We start from the raw sequence: 22587 nt of genomic DNA, 5'->3' as shown, positions 1-22587 counted from the left end.
AGTGTGTGGATCGAAGATTTGACCTCCTGGTGTGCTGCAGCAGCTCAGGTGCAAGCAGCGAAGCTCCTCTTCAGCTGTTGCTTTGGTCATCAATTCACATGCCTCCAATTATTATTCCCATAAAAGGTTTTTGGTTAAGAGACAGTGCAATGCATCAGGAAAGTCCCCAGTCTGAATCTCGCCCCTGCTATGAACTCACTAAGAGTTTGTGAATGTAAGTGAAGCCAGTCTCCTGCTTAAGCTGTAGGTTTTACAAGATATGGTTAGATATGGTTTCACTAAAATTGGGAGAGGTGGGGGCTTGTGGGTTTGAGGCCCTCTTCCTCTCTGCAATCTGAGCACTGCACAGAAGGTGGATTTAGACATACAATTCTCACTGTCTCAATCTCTACTTCTTGATCTTTAAGGGCTGTCGCAAGGCAGATATAAGCATTTTGGGAGGTAAAATGGTGTCGAAGCATTTGGATGTTTCTATTCACATAACTTCCTATAATCAGATTCTATTCTTCTTAATTGATATAGCACCATGGTACTTTACAAATAACAGGAAGGCCAGGTCCTTGCCCCAAGGGCTTACAATCTAAAGCAGACACAAGAAACAACCAACAGAGGAAGGGGAGAACGGAGGCACACAGGTAAGCAGGGGAGGCACATGTGGCTGTTTCAATTGCATGTACTTTAGATTGGCCAAAGAGTTAGGGACCAAGATGTGGATGATCCAAAGGCTTCCTGGAAAAGGTAAATTTGGAGAAGGGACTTTGAAAGGAAATAAGGGAGGTGGTCACACAAAGATGTTCCAGGAGGGAGTTCCAGGCATAAGAGGCAGTGAGTCATTTGAGGGAAAAAGGGATTTTCAGTGACGGAGGGCGGTGGCAATAGATGAGTGAGGGTCACAGGATGGGACCTCTCTGGAAATAAACACAGAGATAGGGAGGCACAGAGGGTCCCAAAGGTTCCAGGAGCAGACACAAAACCAGTGTAAGGAATTAAGGGGTTGGGAGGGAATGGCATCATCAAAGGAACAAGGTGGTGAATAATGTTGGCAGCAGAGCGCTGGGTGGATGTGAGGGAATGAAGGTGACACAACAGGAGGCTGCAGTCATTGCAAACATCCCAGCCAGGCAAAAAAAGCACTTAAGGAGAGTGTAGAGCAGGGGCAAGTGATGGACATAGTCTGGGGAGTCTAGGAGGCTGGAAAGAGATGCTTGGAGGACCACATTCAATGCCTGGGAAAGATGGTTGGAGGGTCTAGGAGCTGGCTTAGGAGGGCTACCTACATAAAGTCAGGGGGCAATAACAGCAGCTTGCAAGCAGAGCTCAGACCTAGGAAATAGGCGCACAGGCAGTCATCTTTGTTTTCCATGCTATTTTTGCGACACGGAAGTCCTTTCCATGTAAGGACTGTGCCTCACCCTTAAAGAAATCTGCCCCTGAAGAAAGGAGATCTGGCTCTGGGCCAAGAGCAACTGGCAACAAGGGGCAGAGGAGGAAACAGCCTGTAATTTGTCCACAAACTGCAGAGATTTGTGGGGTTTTCCTTTCCATGCGGATGTGTTCAGGGCCAAAGAGAAACTCAAAGATTTAATTTGCCCTTGGCTCCTTCTTTTCCCTCATCCGTTCACAGCAGGCCATATTGCTGAGTTCCAAAGCCCCAGGATGGCCTCCAGATCTGGGGAGAGGAAATGGGATGGGGTATTTCGCCCTCACTTGCCCTGGATGCAAATCGCTAGCAGATGCATGGGAAGAGAACCATGCCAAGAAAGCAGTCTCTCTCTCTCTCTCTCCAGTGCCACGTTGTACTGGATTAATATTGTTTTGGAGCTGTGAAAGGCCACCCCTATTCTGCTCCAAAACCAGGCACTGTCACAACACTAGGATGGGGTGAACAGCATGGAATTCTAACCCCCTAAAAATAAATAGCTTTTGCATTTATGCAATGTTTCAGAATGCTGAAAACTCAGCACATCGTACCATAGGAAGGGACATAGCTTAGCAGCAGAAGGTTCCAGGTTCAATTTCTGACATCTCCAGGAGAGAGCCCTGTGGGGAACTCTGGACAGAAGCTGAAATAATGAGCTAGATGCACAAATGGCATGCTTCTTACATTCCATCACAAGCATTTCAAGAGGCCCATAAGATCAGTATTATCCCCGAAATGCAGACAGGATTTCGCCTGTGCATTGAAGCCAAGAGGCAGCAGCTTGTCTTATTTTTTGGCAATAGGCCCCCCATCTCCTCACCCAGAGAGGTAAAAACTGCATTCTGCTTACACCTTAATATTTTACAGCTAGACCTTATGCTTAGAACAGATGCCTGAAATTCTAAATATCAAGCTTCTAAACCAGGCACAGGAGCTTGTGACACCCCCCCCAGATGTTGGTGACTACAACTCCTATCATCCCTGACAATTCAGCATGTTGGTTGAGGATGATGGGAGTTGTAGTCCAGCAGCATCATAAGAACTGCAAGTTCCCCATCTGTGTTCTAGTTGTTATGGCTAGAATGGACCCTTGAAATGTGCTTGCTGAAATCTCAGAAGTCAGGGATCACTGGGTATTGTTGCTGGGGGGCGGGGAGCGATCTGCTGCCGTCCCCCTTCCCCTGACTAGCAAATACAAGTTATAGGAAAAATATATTAAAGTTTGTCTAATGTATACGTGTCACAAAATTCAGCTATCTTTGGTGCCAAATATGCCTGGCCTGGAGGCAAAATTCTAGCAGTAGTGAGGAGCCAAGAGCCCTGACTATAGACAAGCCAGCATGAGATGGAATGTCAGCCAGCAGTGAACCGGTTGCCCTGCAGTTTGTTTGCAATGACAAGCCTCCAAGTTTGTGGCATTCTACAGGAAACGTTAAGTTTTCAGCACTCCTCACATCCTACGTGCTGGTTCCTGAGTTCCCAGTTGCTCCCCGGCTCCTGGAACTGCATCTGGAAAAGATGAGGCTGACTCGGGGCAGCCAAGACCTCTCCTAGACATCCCACGCTGGCCACAGGGAACGTGGCGCAAGCCAAACAACAAGCACCGCTTGGCATCCCGCTCTATATTTACAGTGTAATCAAGGAACCCGTGTTTATACAAGAAAAATATGGGTAACTGGGTCGACTTTACATCCAAACACAAACATTGTATCTAATTGGGAACAGATGCTGACATGTACAATAGAGACACACCCTCCTTCTCTAGCCTCAAGGGACTGGTATTCCATCGCTCCGGGAAACCCTTTCTGTATGGATGCGTTATTGAGAAACCTGATCAGTTCTGCCACGGAAGTCCTGCCTCTTGCAGTGCATTGTGGGTCCTATTTAACACACACGTTCAAATGGGCCTCGCTTTTAGCCCACTGGTAAGCATACCCAAAGCATACCCAGCACATTCACATTGCAGGGGGCTGGCAACGAAGAATTTCCCCAGAAGAAAATGGGTGGCGCATAAAGCAGATTTCTACACACTCTGACTGCTGCTACAACTCAACCTAAGCAAAGCCCAGCTGGATCAGGCTAAAGGTTCCTCTTGCCCACCACTCTGAGCGACAGGGAAGACTCAGCTCAGTCACAGCAGAAATACGTTGCACAATTCCCTGCAACTCCAGCTTGGGCAGATGGCAATATTTGTGTTAAAGAAATGCAAGGCAGAAATTGTAGCAATACTTTAATGCAGTTCTAATCTGCTTCAAAAGTTACACATACACAAAGAGTATTTCAGAGGAGAGGTTTGGTTGTACTTGCTTTATACATCAGGAACTAACAAATATTTGCTCCCTTCAAACTAAGAAAGGGGAGGTGCTGCTGCTTAGATCACCCCCCAAACACCCCAATGATTCTGCTGTGAACATGGGCTGTTTTGTGGCACCCTTACCATTGACTCACCAGTGGCTGAGCTTCATGGCGGACAAGACGTAGATGGAGTTTTTGAGAAGTGTTAAGTAGGAACAGAAGCAGGGAAGCAACTTACAGAAAGAAAAGAGAATGACTGAGATGCAATAAAATCTGGGAGAATATTGCAGTGGGAAGTGACCTCCGCCTCAGTTTCCTGATGAGGATTTCAAGGGCTCAAATGAACCTTGACCAAGGGAAAAGGAAGGTTCAAGCAGCTGCAAAAAGAACCCCCCCCCCCCCCGCGGCTTGCACAGTCCAGGGTGTGGTCATATAGTCCAGGTCCCAAACACACAGCAAAGACTTTTTTAAATAGTCCAGCGGCAGGATTGTGAAAGCAACACTCTGTAAGAATTGGAAACCAATGAGTCTCACACTGCAGTAGACTTGTGGCCTGTTAGTTCCACCTCAGAGCCTATACAAGTCCTGGGCTGGGATCCTAGTCTTCCAAAGCACCTTTTCAGCTGGGGCTCCATTCGTGAGGAGCCAGAAAGGCTCTGCTTCCTCGCTAAAGCTCATCAAGGCTGATCACGATCTGCTGACCTTCTTGAGCAACCGCCTGGAAAGGAAGAAGGAAAAATCATTAAATGCTAGCAAGAACAGTCTTTCAACATACCTCTTTCCCATTTGTATTGCCTCTGTTAGATTGTAAGTCTGCAGGCAAGGGACTGCCTTCTTATTGATCTTATGTAAGCTTCTCAGGGATCCTTTTTGACTCCTTAGTAGGGTAAAAATGCTTCCTTCTAGGTTCTGGGAAGGGTCTGAGGGCAGTTTTGTTGTGGGTTTGGTCCTCCCCAGCGGGGTGATCCTTTAAATGTCCAAAAACCTGAGCTGGTACAAAATGCTGTGACCAGATTCTGCTTTTACAAGCAAACCCACAACAAAATGTTGCAGTGTGTAAGTGTGCTGTCTTCCAGTCAGCCAGCTAAGCCCTTTTCCAGGACACTCCACTCCACCGATTTCCTCCTCCTCGACGCAATCAATCTGTTCTCATTATGGTTTCTTTTTCCTTCTGAAAATTTGTAACTTAGCAATAGCGTAAGATGTGCAACTTTAAGAACTGGCACCTTTGTATTTTCTGCTCCAAGCTAGCCAGTTGCCTCCATCTTTATGTGTGGATGGTACTATTTTGGTTACAAAAGATCCACATTTGGAGAATGAGTCCTGTATATGGGATTACTCATGAAGACTCCTCTTGCCACAGTGGCCCTACATAGTGTGGGACTGTGATTCTTAAAGGATCATCTCATCTCCCGTGAACCTGCCGCCCATCTCAGGCCTCGCTTTGTCTCCCATTGCCTTTAGTGATACAATTGGCAGGGATGTGTGATAACGCATTTTTGGTCCGAGAAATCAGGTTGCGGGACTCAACTCTACGACTCCTTTCCTGGAGAAGTCTTGGTTGGCTCCTTCTTTTGCCCATTAAGCCAACTGAGAACAACAAATTCATTCAGCAAGGATTCCACCTGACTGAATGTTTCTCATCAGTGTTTGAAGACAAGTATGGGGAGGAGGGTACATTTCTCTTCTCCTTCCAGGCTGTTGATGTGCCCCAAGCAAATTATCCCAATGCACAGATGGGCATGCTACCTGCGAGGCTCCACTTACCTGCCACTCTTCCTTGCTCTTTCTGATCTCCTCCTGCAGGTCTGCAATTCTCTTCCGACCAGCCAGCACTGCTTCAGCCAACCGCGAGTTCGCCTCTTCCTTTTCTTTTATGGCCTTTTGTAGGAATCTGCGCTGCTTCAGAAGGTACGGCACAACAGCACTGTGGACGTCTTTCTCTGGGATTCCACTGGGACGCCTGAATTCAATGAAGGCGTTACAAGAGGGGTGGGCAATCTCAGGCCCAGAGGCCAAATGTGCCCCCTCCCTCCTGGGATTCACTGTCTGGTCCTCGAGACCTTCCTCAGGGCATACACCTCACCAGTCCCACTTGCCATCCCTCTCAAGTGCTGTGAGTAGAACAAGCCTATTGGACAAATGTAAACTTAACTTTTGTTCCTTTGCACACTTTTGCCTCTGGCCCTGCCCAAAGTGGACGTGTGGCCCCCGAATGCTTCGCAGAAGGGGGAGTGGCCCTCGGTCTGCATTAGAGGAACAAGGAATGGGCTTAGAGGCAGGAGATATAGGAAAGCATTGACGTTACCAGCTTTTAGAATGTGCCTGTTGATATGCAGAAGTACTGGCAAAACACTGGTGCGGCCACGGGTGTAGTCTGTGCCTTATCACAGAAGGGACCGCAGCCTAGCTTTTCATGCAGGAGGTCCCTAGCTGCTCAGTCCCCATCAGTGAAGCAGCTATAAAATTGCTGGCACATTTGCAAAGCTAAGCAGGGCATGGTAAGGTTTTCAATTGGATGGGGGATTGTGTTTAGAGATTCCTGCACTGCATGGGGTTAGGGGAGATGCTTTGGGTCCCTTCCAACTCTACAATTCCATGACCTCTAGCTGTCATGTGTGAAACGTGTGCAGAGGCCATCTACCAGACCCCAAACAACCAAAGGTTGAAGGCGGAGGGTGTGTGTGTGTGTGAAGTTGCCCTCTCCCTCTGCTTCCCAGCTCTATCTAAATGGCTGCTGTGAAAAGAGGCTGCCTGAAAGGACAGACCTCAGAGTCAATCCAGCCAGGCAGTTCTTATGCCAAGGGAGTCACTCCTTACCATGCAGGGGTACTCCTTTTCTTTGCTTCTTCCGCAAGTTCATCTAGTGATTTAAAGAGCACACTGAGATTCCCTTCTTCCTTCAGGTCCTGGATCTCCTCCTGCACAAAAAAACCAAGACACACAATCTCTACATATAACCTGAGAATGTACTATTGAGTTTAATTTTCACACCTGTAACACCTGATGCCTCTCTGAGATGTACTGCCGAAGGTCCATGCGTTGGAGACACACGCAGGACCCGAATCCAAACTATTTATTCTAGTTGTGGCTGTAGCTTTGAAATAGATTTAATTTAATATTCTTAAAAAATTAGGGACAAATTGCAGCCTTTTAAGTACAGCCAACAAATAATCCCACCCCAAACAGTAAAAGGCCTTTGACATATCCAAGGCCAAAACTGCAAGAGGTTTGCAATAATCAATAACGTTTAACAATTCACAACAAGGTCTCCCATCTCCCCCCCTGTAGCAGATAATGTGACATGAATATGAACCTCATTACCATTCTCTCACTGGACTTCACACACACACACACACACAGGCCTCCTGTTTTCACAGTAATATCAGTTGCTATTTACTATGTTGCAGTCTAGTCACATCACATATGCAGGATTGAACCATCAAGCTGGTGAATGAAGAGTTCAATCCTTCCAGGTTTACTATTTATTTAAAATGAGTTTGGATTTGATTTGATATCCCGCTTTATCACTACCCAAAGGAGTCTCAAAGCGGCTAACATTCTTCCTTCCCTTCCCCCACCCACATCAAACACTCTGTGAGGTGAGTGGGGCTGAGAGACTTCAAAGAAGTGTGACTAGCCCAAGGTCACCCAGCAGCTGCATGTAGAGGAGCGGAGATGCAAACCCGGTTCCCCAGATTACGGGTCTATCAGTCTTAACCACTACACCACACTGAAATCTGCACCCCTTTCTGAAAAACAAGAACTGCAGGCCTCACTGGAACCTATAAGGAAGGGTTTTGTGGTCTTCCTTGGACCTTACCCGAAAGGAGGTTTGCAGGTGGGAGATAAACTGATTGTAAACACACTTGGTGAGTTCGGGTTGCACTTTGTAAAGACGACTGTAACACTTCGCAAACCTATGGTAGCTATAGATAGAGAAAGAAAATGCCATGAACATTTTAAAAAGCCTGCACGTTGTTTCTATTATCTATGCAGTAGGGTGCATAATCAAGTATTCATTTCTATATATTCTTGCTCTTTTTTGTCCTCTCCTTCCCTTTCTTTTCACTGCTTAAATAGGATTTTAGTCAAGAAAGATACCTAATTTTACAACATGTAAACTTTTCATTTTCATGTTTATCCAAGCAGGATATAGTTGATGTTGCATGATTCAATATTACTGATTAATATGCTTTAAACATTTATGGTGTTTATATTCGAAAAATTTCCATTTTTCTAAGTCAAAAACACACGCCATACTCGTAATTTTTCATGTTATACTTATTCCTCGCCAGAAAAGAGAACTGGACTGGGTGGCAACTCCAGACTTTTAACGGGAAAAAGTTTGCAACAGCAGCATCACCTCTGGCCATGGAAGTTCCATTAAAGGAGACCCTCCCCATAGCGCTTATCAAGCCCTTAAAAAACTAATCTAAGCTCATGACAACATCATTTGTGTTGCCATTGTACTCATTTAACAGGAAGCTTTCTGCTGTACCTCATCCTGTGAACAAAAACATTCCAGGGAGGTGCCCTCTGTGCCAGGTTTTTAAATGAATGCTGAAAACTTTTTTATTCCACCAGGCCTGTGGAGAGTACACCACCCACAATGGGTTACTGGGCTTTGTTTTCAACTGTTTGTGCTTTTATTTCATGCTTTATCTTATTTTTACCGTTGTAAACAGCTTTGATATATTCTTGTGATATGGCAACAGTTGTTTTTTTGTTGTTGTTTTTTTTTACATAAGTCAAAGAGCCCTGGAAGAGACTTTCTGCTCGACTTTGCTTTAGGGTATCCCAGCCTCTTTTCTGCTCAGAGCATCCTTCCGTCTTTCCACAGCCAGGCTCCCTCCAGGCTGACTACAATTCCCATCAGCCCCAGCCAACTTCAAGAGTTAGCGAATTCTGCGTAAACAACTCTCGTGGGACCTGCCCCACTAGATCTCGCGACGCTTCCTCCTCCTCATAACACCAAGCCAAATATCGCGAGAATTGCCTCCTCCCGCTCTCGCCAAGCCGCCCTCCCTTACCTGCCCGTTTCCACAATCTTCCGCAAGGAAACGTCGACGATGTAGTCCAGGAGCTGCTCCCGGCTGGGGTTGCTCGGAGGCTCAGCAGCAGCAACAGCAGCGTCGGCGGCGGCCTCCTTCTCCCCGTCAGCGGTACCCACCCCCTCAGCCACCTCAGTCGCCATTTTGGGCCCGCCACAAATCCAAACCCCTCAATAGCCCCGCCCACTGATGCCCACGCTGCTTCCGATTGGTGGAACGAGGCAGTTTTATACGCTCGGCCCCACCCACGTGATTTGTGGTCACCGAAGAGGCGATAGGACCTAAGCTTTTATTTAATTGCACGCGGCTTCCCCGTTTGTCCAATGAAAAGCCTTTAACGTAGAGCGAAGTACAATGCCGCCCTCTTCTGGCCAGTTGTATATGGCATTACTGAACGGCGTGAGTAGGGCTGCCTGGCAACTTGACTATACTGTACAGTATTATTTCTTTTTGCAACCTTGCTAGCACGGTATTATTAATTCTTAAAAAGCACCTATAGTTTTTCTAAGAAATACAGGAGATTAAGGCCAAGACATAGCCAAATAACCTTGAATGGCCCAAACGGAAAAAAGGAATGGCGAGAGAAAGGGACACGGAGATCATTCAGGTGCCTGTAATTAAAAGTTATAAAATTGACCTTTCAGTGGCTGGCTGGAATGGCCAGCTAAAAGCAAGCCCTGCCTATGATGGCTTTAAAAGTGAAGTGGGGCAATTCATGGGAGGATAAGGCTCTGAATGTCTTGGGTCTACCTTCACTGTTCTAGGCAGTATGCCTTTTGAATCCCAGCTGCTAGGAATTGCAGGTGGGGAGGGTGCTATTGCACTCAGGTTCTGTTTATGGGTTTCCCAGATTAAATCTGGTTGGGCACTGAGAACAGCACGCTGCACAAAACAGCAAAGTGACAAAAGAGAGTATGTGAGAGGGAAATCTTAATATGCAAAGGAATGATGGAGAGCAAGAGCCAGAGATCTTGGACTGGCACTGCGCCTCAGTAAATTCACTGACTCACCTGCCCCAGGGCCCCCAAGTACCCCCATGGAACCTGTACACAGTGCAAAGGGTTAGGAAGTGTGCGCACACAGGAAGATGGAGAGGTTTGTCTGACCTTAACACCACCCCATATAAACGGCAGTTATGTTAAAAAATACCTCATTTTCATTTCCAGCTGCTCTATTAGGGAAAGATCATTAAAAAGCAGGGCAAACTGTCTTGTGGTGAATTCTGCTCATCCACAGGCCATCTTTTCAGTGCCCAAGAATCTTCCAAATCCCCAGGCTAGCCTAGCAGCAGTTGGAAAGCCATTGTTTTAAAGCAGAAACAGGGAACATATGTCTGTCAAGATGTTATTAGATGTCATCGCCAACCACCCTTGACCATAGGCCATGTTGGCCAAGGCTGATCAGTGTTGTCAGTTCAACAACATCTGGAGGGCCAAATATTTACCCACTCCTGATTTTGGAGCATTTCATCCCTATTGAGCGTAAAAGGTCATTTGTTTCCACACCATAAGCAAAAGAAGATTCACCAGGAAAAGGGTCAAATAAATAATAAAAACTTTAATTACACTTCAAAGACTTATTACAGTGCAAAATTGAAACCTGTTTTAATGTACACAAATACATTCAAACTCCATATTGAAACAGCAGGCACAGATATCGGAGATCGTTTTGATTTCTTTCCCATTTAGAGAAGACATGGACAGGCAAATCCTCACTTCTTGTGGCTGTCGAAGATTCCCTGTTGGCCCTACGCACCCCATGCTCAGATCATGTTTGCATCTGTTTTAAAGGTAGTCACTACAGCTTCCTCAGTTCCGTTCAACGGAGCTCCCTACAGATTCTCTGTGTACTAAAGACTGGAAACAAAAATATTAATTCAGAGTATCATTGCACTTTAAAAAAACAAAGTCAAGATAAAGAATGGAATGAGATTTCAGCCCAAAGTGGTTATTTGTATTTGAGATATGCATAGGACCTCACCAGGAAAAACACATGCCACAAACCGCTCATCATTTAACCAGCACGAGGGATTGGCTACTCTATATACAATCCACTGATAAGGCTCCAAGCATTTTCATAAGGGTTGGTCGTATAGCAGATGAACTGACATAAGTAACATACCACTGCAAAACCATCACAGCAGCTTTTCGAAGGGGTGGGGCATTAATCCATCCAACTCCCCTGAGATTATAATAATCTTCCTTTGCCACTTTAGCTTAGAAGCAGGAGAGGCTAATGTTTTTGGGACCCTCCAGGAGGCTGCAAAGAAGTAGTGGGTGTGGCACCCCACACTATAGCACACACATTTGCATGCATGCAAGCACGCAGGACATTGTGCCTACTTTATTTTATTCTTTTGCCACCAAAGGGGTAGAAATTTTTACCTGGTGGAGTACATCAGGCCCCTGGATCAAGGGTTAGCCACCCCTTCCACAGAAAAAGCTAACCCACCACACCATCTAGGTGCTCTTAACACATCACCATGTAAACAACCTCCCACCAAAGACAATTGCAAAACGCAATGGAGGTTTATTGTGAAACTTAAAAAATACAGAAAAGTGTACAAATTAAGAGAAAGAAATATGTTTTGACTGCTGCTCTTACCAAGGGAAGGGGAGTCAAAAATGCCTCCCACTTGGCAAAAATCAAATTCACCACAATTCCCGGCATGTTGGGGGTATTCTGCACAGTCAACACTACTCCTAGGCAGCCAAAATGTGGGCCTGGTTCTGCTCCCTGTGCATTTGCCGACTATGAAATAACTGTGCAGTATGAGGACTCCAAGGTGGCCTAATTTTATTTGCTTTATTAAACCCCCCTCCCAGAGGGGGGGGGGGATCCTTCAGTCCTCCAACAGGTCACCACTGGAACTAACAGAAGCCCATGCCACACTCAAAGGCCTAGTTCTAAGAGACTGAGTGGGAAACCTTATCTGGGCTGTACCATTTCAGATTCAGGAGGGGCTCACATGGACTGGTCCATAATTAAAAAAAGGGGGGGGGAGTGACCACCCATTAAGAAGGAAGCTCAACTAGCAAACTGGCTTTCTATGGACAGGGTTTTGTGAGGTTTAAATATGGAGGAAAAGTCATGTGAGCCTCCACCTGCACTACTACACCCCAGGCACACGTCTTACCGCCTCACTAAGAACTAAACCGAGTACATGGGGTACAAAACCTTATGGTGATAGGTCCAAGACTTTGTCTAAGTACAGCTGATTTTGGCCAAGTTTGGGATATTTCACCCCTCTTACTTTCCTGCCCTTAAGTGGAAGTGGGTTGTTTGTCTAGTTCTACCCCCTGCCCCATCTCTTTTCTGGGACAGCACACCTCCCTGCCTCAGCCTGGGGTGCATTTAGGTTCAGGGGAGCAGGAAAGGCATCAGAAGAGGGTTGGGGAGGGACCCACTGGCCCACATATTTGCTTCCAGGGCCCACAACATGCCAAAAAATTTCCACAGTACAGTGTTTATAGGGTTTACTTAAAGAACCCTATAGAAACTTACAGGGTTTACTTATTTGCAGAGTATGAGGTCCATCCATAGCCCCTTTCTTGGTTCCTGATTATGGCACTAGAGTAAACTCTGATCCAAGTTAATATATATATTTTAAAAAAAACATTGCTTACTTTAGAGAAAAGGTCCAAAGTGCAGAGAATATCACCTCCCCTGTATTGCTTCCAAAGATGCCCACACCCGTAATCCATTTGAAAACAAGTGAATTTACTTCCAACATGGTATTACCACCTCTACTCCCCAAACGGCAGCCTTTCACAGACTTACATGGCTACAAAAGCACTGTGGACACAGGGGAGCAAGGTAAAAAAAAAGTAACATGCAGAATCAGCACCAGTCACAATAGAAAAAATAGTGACAGAAACAAGATGGGAGGACAAAATGGAAAGACGCCCATCACTGGAAAGGGGGTTGCCCTGCTTCTCCTACTAGCCCAACAGCTGAACTTCAACCAAGGTGGAGCCAGACCTGCAAACGGCTGCAGTCTCAACAGGCTGCCCTGCCCAGACAAAAGGAGAAGCTTCCACTCTTGCCCTCTGCAAAAGCAGGTGTAGAGCTCCTTCCCAGTTACTACACTTTCATGAAACACTCATTCAGTGATTGGGACATACTTGTACAAAGATCAAAAAGGAAGTATTATACAACTCTTTTCAGCAAGATAATTATGTTCTGCCTTTCAGATGAATCCTAAAAGGGGGGGAGAGCAGATTTCATTGTGCTTAAAAAGAAAGGGGAAACAATTTTAGGATAGGAATCTTCTTTCTTTTTTTAACACTCACATTTGCAAAGGCCACAGAATAAAGGGTGCGTCCTCCCCAGAGAGGACTTTAATCCCAGAAGATGCATGCACGTACCAAAAGTACAACTGTCCACCTCTACTGCTGCAGACTCTCAAAGGGAACTCCTCGCTTTTGGTATATCTCCCCGCTTTCAAATCTTAAATCTGTAGACGTTTTGGAGGGGTGTCTGAGGGGATTTTTTTTTATTTACTAATGACTTCCTTCCAGGAGGTGTGTACTGTTGCTGCTGCAAGTGGCAGTTTCCGCAGCTCACGGGTGGCGGCGGCAAATCGCACAAAGTCTTCCAAGGTAGGAATTTGGCAAAACGAAGAATAAAAACGCATTTTCAGAAGATCGTGTTGTTTTGCTTCATTCGTTTAGTTGTGGTGTGTTTCCTTTTAATTCAAAAAGGAAAAAAGAAGAGGCGCAGGGGTTCCTTCACATATGAGCAAGGAGTTTTTACAGTAGGTGCTTTCTTTTACAGAATGCTGCAATCAATCCAAAGGGGTAGACAAATACTGGGGAAGGGGACTTTTTATATACTGTCCTTTGCATTTAATCCTTCACTAACAAATACTTGTTAGAAAGCTCTCTGGGCTCACTTTTTGGTGGCTTTTCAACCATGCCAATGGTCCAAGAGATTACAACCGAGTCCGACTCCCCCTTCCCCAGTTTCGCTACCAGTGCCTTGAGTCCACCAACTCTGGACGGAGGCTCAGTTTCTTCAGAGTCTCGTAGCCCACCACGATGACAATGGTGGAAGGGGTGGCCGAGATGATGCGGGCCGAGAGGCCTTTCATCAGGCCCCAGGGCCCTTCCTCTGCTACCAGTTGCTTGAAAGTGAGAATAATGGAGCTCTTGCCTTCCACCTGAGCGGGAGAAAAGAACAGCCACAAAGTCAGAGGTTCGCATGGAAACAACACAGGAGAAAAAACTGTGGACAAACCAAGCAAGCTTGTTTTCTCCTGCTCCAGAAGCTAGGAACCGAACCAAAGGATTCAAGTTACAAGAAAGGAGATTCCAACTAAACATCAGTTAAGAGCTTTCTGATGTTACGAGCTCTTTGAATACGTTCCCAAGAGATATAGTGGACTCTCCTTCCTTGCTGGTTTTTAAACAGAGATTGAGTTGCCACCTGTCATGTATCATTTAGCTGAAATTCTTGCACTGCAGGGAGTAGGATTAGATGACCCTTGGGGTCCCATTAAGCTCAACAATTCTATGCTTAACCAATTCTATGCTTCTGCGACCCACCCCACCCATCAAAACAACCATATTCAATGCTAAGCCCAAGATCCAGATACCATATTTGCCCAAATATAAGCTGCACCTTTAAAATTCAATATAAAATTGGAAAGAAATACAAACAGTGGTGGTGGCCAGATGGGCAAGAAGACACATTCTGGGGGGGGGGGGGACGCAGTTCACCTCACACTACGTCAGGCGGGGTGGGACAGCGAGTGCCGGTAGGGGCTGCCATGTGATTCCCCTCTGCCTGCCTGCCCTGCCACTGTTAATGGAGCCAGGGGGTGCCCACCCTATGTCCGGAGTGGCGGGGCAGGCAGACTTATTCTTGTAATTTTTAAGTTGTTTAAAACTGTTTTTAACATTGTGCAATATTGTGTTTTAATATTAATGTTGTGCTTTAATTGCTGTAACCTGCCCTGGAAACTTAAGGTGAAGAGCAGATAAGATTCTGACTAGAAGCTAGAGTTAGTCCAAAACACAGACACTAGAGGCTGCTGACTGGGACCAGCTAACGGAACCAAACTTCACCAGTGCCTCAGCATCCTCAGCATTTCTGAGCAGGACTCAAAATGGTGAAATTTACCTGTAAAGTATAAGACCTGAATACATGGACAGGATCACAAAGCTGGAAAGTAATTTGAAGGTCATCTAGTTAAAGCACAGGAGAGGCCACCAAGGAATGCCTAGTCTACCGTGAGCCCCTGCCAAGGTAATAATTTAAAACGATGCTTTATTCGGCTGTAGGATGCTCTTACCTGCACGCGAGCCCGGATGACATCCATGGGGTTGGTGAGAGTGGAAGCTGTCGCAGCGGCCATTGGCCCAGATATGGCTTGGAGGAGCAAGTGTGGACAGTCCTTGGGTGTCAGGCTGGAAAGCTGTTCTGGAAAGAGGAGTGAGAGCCAGGTTATATACACGAACATATAGGGTGCCATTTATGCTTCCACAGTCAGGGGCAATCTACCTCACTGTGCTGGTGGTGAAGGCAGAGCACAGGGGAGGGCCTTCTGGTCCTAACTGGAAGCACCTGTTTGGTAGCTGCTGTTAGGGGGGAAAGGCTGGGCTGGATGGAAAACTCAGATCTGGCAGGGATGGTCCGAAGTGACATTTTTCTGTTTTAGATTACTGGTGCTTTGCCAAATGTTTTCCAACTGCAACAGCAAAGCATTTATCTAAAAAGGAAAGACAGAACCCTTTATTGGCTGGTTGTTTTAGATGAACTTGTATCAATCCCCCCCCCCCCTCAATCCACACACAGGATAGTGAGACAGTATCATTATTAAGGACAGTTTTAAAAATGGTAATCCCAGAGTAACATGCAAACTTTCATGTTCTCTCCCCCCCTTTTAGTCAACAAAGAGCAGCCATTGTTTATTTATCACTGGATGTCTTGCTGCAGTACGGGACTTGTGGGCCCCAGGCACAGTCTAACCTAATTAAATCTGCAAAATGCTTCTTCCTTTCCATCTCAAGACTGTCACAACTAGCAAACAGGAGCTACCATCATACCCAGCAATGTATTTTCTCTACCACCCACTTCTTTGTTGTTTCAGGGAAAGGGGGTTATACCCAGTACTTGGTTTGGAGAAGAGCTCCATAAAGCCTGAAAGGCTGCAGAATACATTGCAATTCTGGGGCTTATGCTAATCAAGGAGTCTTCTTACTCATACCACAGTTTTTCCCCCCTGAAGGAGCAACATGGCCACTTGGCTTTTTGTATACATACCCTTAGCTGCAATAGCCTTCTGTAGCAAAACCAGCTAATAGTCTTGAGCTTTCCTTGGCATTCACATTTCAGATGTGCACATGCATTCAACAGATAGGCTTTTCCAACAAAAGCTCAAAACCAATTATTGGGTGGGGGGAGGGGAACTAATATACAGCCTTTACACCAACCGGTTCCCAAGGTGGCTCAAATTATTTTTTTAAAAAAACATTTAAAGCCCAGTAAACAGGTTCACAAAGGCCTGTAAGCCTCTAGAAGGTATGGAGCGTTGACTACAATTGAGCCTATAGGGATAAGTAATACTAACTCACCCCACTGTGAATTTGGAAGTTCCAGATCCAGACAGAGAATGCCAAATAAAAGATCTCTTTCCTTTGCTGCTACCTTTGGAGATGGAGTGGGATATACTGCTGCCTAATCACCTATGCTAAAATCCTGGATTTCACCATTGTTTTCCATAGGCAACTCTCACTTCTACCCCGGAGGAGGGGGGAAATGGACTGTGTCTGTGCGCGCAAAGGAACCAGACATCAGACACGACTGGTTGTCTATAAATTAAATTATGGTTGAGACACAGAAATGTTAAGTGTATCAACTGGAAAAGGAAAAGGAGAATGATGGAGGGCAGTGGGAAAGAGGTAGTTGGCTGACTCATCTCTACAACAGCTTGTACCTTTGGAGAAGGGGAGGAATAGCGTTGGGGGGCATAACTCCCTTCCCTGCAGTATGCAGAGAAAGTTAAGAGAAAAGGTTAAAAGGGCATATTTTCTCTTTCACCTCAGACAAGCCTATATAGCAATTAAATACTCAGGTTTGGGGCTGGCAGCCAGCCCTTCACCTAATCCCTCTAGAGTTATACAACACAGCAGAGGCTGTGACCCTTTCCCACTTCCTGAAACTCCTCTGCAAGAGGCCTCAACAGCGCTACAAGGCTCTTGTTTGAAATTGGAAGGAGCCTTGTATGGGACAATGCCTCTTACGGCAACATTTTGTTGCAGGTCTTACTTGTAAAAGCAACTTAAATTCATGCAACCCCCTCCCCCAATAAAAAAGAGCTCAGCAAGTAACATAGGGGTTGCAACCCAGGATGTGTCTTCTTAGCAACTTATTATTGTAATTTTTAAGTTGTTTAAAGCTGTTTTTAACATTGTGCAATATTGTGTTTTAATATTAATGTTGTGCTTTAATTGTTGTAACCTGCCCTGGAAACTTAAGGTGAAGAGCAGATAATAACACCGTAATATCAAATGAATGATGGTTTGAGTTGACAATATATGCTTTCAGTCATAAAAGAGCAAATGAGATGCTTGCCAAACACATCTGGGGAGGTTCCTAAAAGGTTCTGGTTTCAGTTGCCACCACCGACGGCATCTCAGAAGGTAGGAGGCAGCTGGGAGCAGGGGCCAGATTGGCTTTCTTAACATTTGGACTGGGGTTTGTTTGGGAGCAGTTCCTCTGGTCCCAGCCTGCATAGCGCTTGCAAAGGCAGAGGGCGAGTTCCAATCACCTGCCAGAGAAACGAACAGAAGGGAGGTCCAAAGGCTGCTTTGGTTTCTCACCTGCATAGAAATGGTAGAAGGGCCACCAGACGGCGCTGTTGGGAATGTAAGTGAGTAGGGAGGCCACATAGCCCCTGTAGAACCCCCTCAGCCCGTCGGCCTTGAAGATCTGTGCGATGATGTCCCGCGTTTGTCCAAAGACCGGGAACCGTTTCCCCTCGTGGGTCTGCACTCTGAACCGGCCCATGGTCTCGCCTTTCCGTTGCATCATCAAATGCTGGGAGATCACATCGATGGGCACCGTGATGCTCTGGGCCACGAGGGAGGCTGAGCCACCGGCCAACAGAGACTTGACTGCGTTACTGCTGGTGTACTGGGAGAAGTACTTGCGAGTGAGCTCGTACGTCGTCACGTAGCACTGGCCTGAGATCAGGGTGAAGGTGTTGACCAAGAAGCCCCGGTAGAGCCCAGCCGCCCCTTCTGCCCGCAGGATCTTGACAAAAGCGTCAAAGGTCCCATTGTAGAGGCTCTTTCCCTTCTGGACCTGCAGCCGCGTCCGGATAAGCGTGAAGGGGTACACACTGACCCGGATCATCATGGTCATGCAGACGCCAAAGACGTAGAATTTCTTCTTGTCCAGGTGCTCCCACTCAATGATCTGGATGTTGCGCTTGTCCTCCATGGCTGACACCCCCTAGTAACGAGGCAGAAAGGACACAGTGATTATTCCTAGACAAACTGCTCCTTTGGGATTAAGGCTCAGCTGCCCAAACCTGCCCATGGTATTTAATCAACCATCAGCCAGGCCTCACAGCAGCTTTCGTCAAACCAATGCCCTCTAAATGTTTAGGACTGGATCTTTTGGATCATAACTCCCATCAGTCACAGCCAGCACGATCTCTCAAACTCACATGGCGTTTGTGCTGTGAGCCAATTCTAGAAGTCCATGGAAAGCAATTCTACAGAATATTAGCTCTCAAAAGGTTTTGATTAGGATTGCCACCCAATTAAAAGAAATTGCTGCTGATTTATAATTATATGAATGTTATCAAGTCTCCATAAATTTGCAGACGATAGCAGTTGTGACAAAGGCACTCTCTTCCAGTTTCAGATTATGTATTCACAGGCCCTAGCAGGCAGATGGGCATTCCTTTCTATAAGAGAAGTAGGAATGCCTCTAAGATAGCATACATCACCTGGTTTTGCTTGCTCCTTTATATTGTGTGAAAGATACTGAAAAAAATCTGCCACCCAGTTGAGGGCACATTTTAAATAAAACAAACTGATTAATCAGCTGAGCACCATATAACCTAGTTGCCATCCTTTGCAGTTCCCAGGTGCTGCAATCTTTTATAGTGTTCACTTTGATTTCTATGATTTTCAGTGGTGGTGCAGCAGCAGCAACAGTGAGAACCTCAGCTATTTGCCCAACTACCACCTTTCATCAGAATTATGCAAAACAAGTTTTCTGTACAAACTGGCCTAATTCACATAATAGATACAACTTGCAGTATTTCTTTTCAGTACAGTCTCAAGCAGATTCCAAATGCTACAGCATTCTTAAAGGTTATCACTTTAATTGTTTTGCTTTTTTATCACTTTGTTTTGCTTTTGCTTTGAGAAGACAGGGCCAAACTATATAAACTAGTAGTCAGTATTTTCTCAGAATGTTTTGTTCCATTTCTTACTCCTTTAGAGCAGCAATGAAAGTCTCAGGAGCAACTGTGTCCATACTGCTTCTGAGTTCACAACACAACCTTAAACTGGCTCTTCTAGAAAACCTGCCCATTTGCTGGGAAGAAAGCCAAGGTCTCTTTCCTGACAGCTTTCCCAGAAGGGGATTGAAAGGAAACTGGGCGGGCCCATGTTCAGGTTTTACCTGTGTAGCTTGGATAAATTCATTTTATTCTCTAGATCAGCCTTTGCATACCTGATGCCCTCCAGATGACTCAGTTTTGACAATTCTCCCAAACCAGTTTGGCGATGTGGGAATGTGACATAAGCTCCTGTCTCTGATTCCCTCTTTCTGGCAAGGACTTCAGTTCCCTTCTTCCATTTCCAAGAATTTTCTAGCCATAGTTTGCTACAATGTCCAGTGCCCTGACCTTTAAAACAAGGGTTTCCAACCAGGGATTGGAGGCAAGTGCTACCTCTACTTCAGACAATACAACAAACTATTAACAGAAGAAACTTGGGAATGGAGGAATCAGTGAGCACAAGGGGAGAAGCATACACACACATCTGAAGCACATTCCAGATCTTCTAAGGCTCCAATAATAGCTATGCTTAACTGGGAGTAAGTTCCACAAAGTTCAGTGGGATTTACCTCTGATTAGACATGTGCTGAAAGCCATGATTTGGGGAATTAGAATATGATGTCTGAACTGGAGTAATGATGGGAGGACTATGCCAATACATTTGATGTACAAAATTGCTGATAATTTTGCAAGCAAAATATTCAAATTCTGAAAATGGAGTGTGCTGTATCAATCAGGCACAGCTACTTAAATTGCAGGGCTATTAGGGCTGCACTTCCAAAATGCCATGGTGTAATTGCAGAATGTTATTTTTTTCTTTTTGGCATCAGAAATATCCCAACAAACACAAGGACTAGGAATCAGCATAAACTAAACATAAAGACACTAAAAGTTAATGGCAGCTTTCAATACAAATTGACCTCAACGTCCTTTTTCAACATGCTATTAGTAATGGGAATTAGGCATACCACATAGTAGTGGCCCCTTTCTTATATTGATGATTGTTCCAAAAAGTGAGGCTGGAAGACCATTCCCCTGCTCTGTGGCAGTTACGCGTCAGGTCCTGCTGGACTTTATTTCAGCTCTATGGCTTGCCTGCTGCATGATACCTGTACTGAGTCATTCTCAAGCAGCGCAAAATTCTGGATGAAGAGATGTTTATTTATTGGATTTATGTATCTCCCTTCTTCCCAACAGGACTCATCAAAGGAGAGGCAAAAAATGTAGCTACTAAATGGTACCTTTTACTGAACATGTAGTGCAGGAGGATTTGTGGGCAAAGATGAGATCCTCTCTCCATGCATGCTGAGTTCCCAGCTATTGCCAAACTGTCAGAGTTCTTCCCTTCCTGACACCAGCCTTCTGTAAAGTAAAGAGAACAGATTATATTTCATAATAAGCACTATGTGTTAACAGGGGATGGAGGCAAGGCAGAGAAGAGAGCTATGGCAAAGGGATAACATGGCCACCAGCATGGCAAGAATCTCACCCCAGTGTAGATGATATGCTCTCTACCATTTATGCCTTTGCAAAACCTAAAATATTGTAGGTTTTGCTCTACAATCCTGAAGACTAGAAACCTGATTTTAAATGTCAGCTGAAATTCTCAGAAATCTGCAGAAGCAACCCCATTCTGATATTCAGTTCTACATTCCATCTCAGCTGCACAGACCGAAGTCCATCCACAGGGCAAAGTTGGACTTTCTGTTTCCTCAAGGGAGGGAGCTTCCTCGTCACATTTTTCTTTGACCATCGTGCTCCTCTCCTTCACATCTCTCACCAAGAAAATGTGTCCTATTCAGTCATTTATAGCTGTGTGCATATGAATGCAAGAAGCTGGCTTATGCCAAGCCAGATCAATGTCCATTTAGCCCATTACCATCTATTCTGATAGGCAGCGGCTTGCCAAGGCTCAAGGTCCTCCCCAGCACTGGCAGAAGCTCTTAAAGTTACCAAGATTTCCTTCACTGGCAGGGGTTGACCTTTGAACCCCTTCCAGTTCGATGATTCTGGAATGAAAAAAGTGAAGAGGTGTCAAGTGGAATTAGACCCTCCACAGCAGGGCTGATGGAAGCCTGACTTCCTATCTCTCCCTCTGCTGCGACCAATGGGATGGAAAATGCTCCCTGAAAGTAGGAAGTTAATTAAGCCACCAGGGAATAAGTTCTAGTTCAACCAAGGCCTTTTCCCTACTCTGCTGATTTTCTATTTTCAGGCAGCTTTAAAATACACCCCCAACACAGACACTCTCTTCCACCTGCTGCACATGAAGGCTAGCCTAAACGTCATATAAAGCGCAAAATATGGCAAACTTACAAATAAGTCTTCAGGTTATTAGCTTTTTTTTTTTTTTACTAACTTGCTCTTCCAAAATTGCAAATGCAAATTGTGGACCAGCAGCTAGCAAATACTGTAGACCAATAACTTGTGTCAATACATTTTAAGTGAGACCTGGCCTCTGTGGGCAGCACTTAGGAGGTGTAAGCAGAGCAACAAAGAGGTTAAGACATAAGATGCACACAAGACCATAAGGGCAAATGACCCTGAGAATAAAATCTATTGGCTTATTCATCTGAAATGGTCAGAATCCTCCACAAACTCAGAAATCCTTTTCTTCTACATCTTCCTTCCCACCTTGTAAGATTCACTGATGTAGCCTTGCACTTTGTTTACAAATCAGATGAGACACAGCCTCTTTGGTGGTGGCCCCTACATGGTAGAAATCCACTTCTTAGCCAAACTCTAAGAAGGGAGCCTTTCTAATCCAGCAGTGGCCAGCTGGATGCTTTTAGGGATTCCATACCCCAGGGCTATTCCTGAAGATGGTTGGGAAGCTGCAGCTCATGCAGAATGTAGCTGTCATGTCGTTATGCATGGCAGCAAGATAGAGAGCATGTGCCACTGGTACTTAAAGCCCCGAAGAGCTCGAGACTCAAGTATTTAAAGGAACACTTTCCTCAGTACTTGCCACCAAGAAGATGCTCCAAGCTTAACAAGGGAGGACCTGCTCATGGTCCCCCTGACAGGTATGGCCTGTAGGGTGGTGACACAAAGTAAGACCTTTGTGGTGGTAGCAGTGCCTCAGTTGTGAATTCCCTTCCTGTGGAGATCAGTTGTCCCTCCTGTTATTCTCATACATAGCTGGAGTGGAGCTCAATAGTCTTAAGTATCACTGTCTGCTGAACTTTATGAACTTGGCTAACTCTCTAAAGCTATCTGAGGTCGTGACCATCACCATATCTTAAACATTTCTCACCATCGCCATTCTCTACAGCCTGCTGGCTTATATATAGCTG

At 45.5% G+C, this 22587-nt stretch overlaps 2 protein-coding genes across 9 annotated transcripts in view; both read right to left on the bottom strand.

The window, feature by feature from the left end:
• Positions 1-3637: 3637 nt before the first annotated feature.
• On the bottom strand, positions 3638-8967 carry PMF1 (polyamine modulated factor 1). The gene is made up of 5 exons (XM_083417428.1): positions 8749-8967; positions 7539-7644; positions 6536-6636; positions 5483-5678; positions 3638-4433 (listed from the first exon to the last, which is right to left on the bottom strand). The coding sequence occupies exons 1-5, from the start codon at positions 8910-8912 to the stop codon at positions 4383-4385; spliced, it is 618 nt and encodes a 205-aa protein (XP_083273554.1). The 5' UTR covers positions 8913-8967; the 3' UTR covers positions 3638-4382.
• A 1339-nt stretch (positions 8968-10306) lies between these two features.
• Positions 10307-22587, bottom strand: part of SLC25A44 (solute carrier family 25 member 44) — a 15132-nt gene continuing 2851 nt past the window's right edge. For 2 of the 8 annotated variants that reach the window (XM_083417404.1, XM_083417405.1), the window contains exons 2-5: positions 20533-20653; positions 17595-18228; positions 15065-15192; positions 10307-13930 (exon numbers count right to left, since the gene is read on the bottom strand). In XM_083417404.1, the coding sequence (XP_083273530.1) occupies positions 13739-13930; positions 15065-15192; positions 17595-18216 (942 nt within the window). In that variant the 5' untranslated portion in view covers positions 18217-18228; positions 20533-20653 and the 3' untranslated portion in view covers positions 10307-13738. The remainder of the gene's footprint in view (positions 13931-15064; positions 15193-17594; positions 18229-20532; positions 20654-22587) is intronic. The other 6 variants (XM_083417402.1, XM_083417403.1, XR_014505927.1 and 3 more) reach the window with 5 other exon arrangements.

This window comes from Podarcis tiliguerta (genome assembly GCF_965153285.1).
Source record: "Podarcis tiliguerta genome assembly, chromosome: 16".
Classification (NCBI taxonomy): domain Eukaryota; kingdom Metazoa; phylum Chordata; class Lepidosauria; order Squamata; family Lacertidae; genus Podarcis; species Podarcis tiliguerta.
This window is presented reverse-complemented; position numbering and strand designations above follow the sequence as displayed.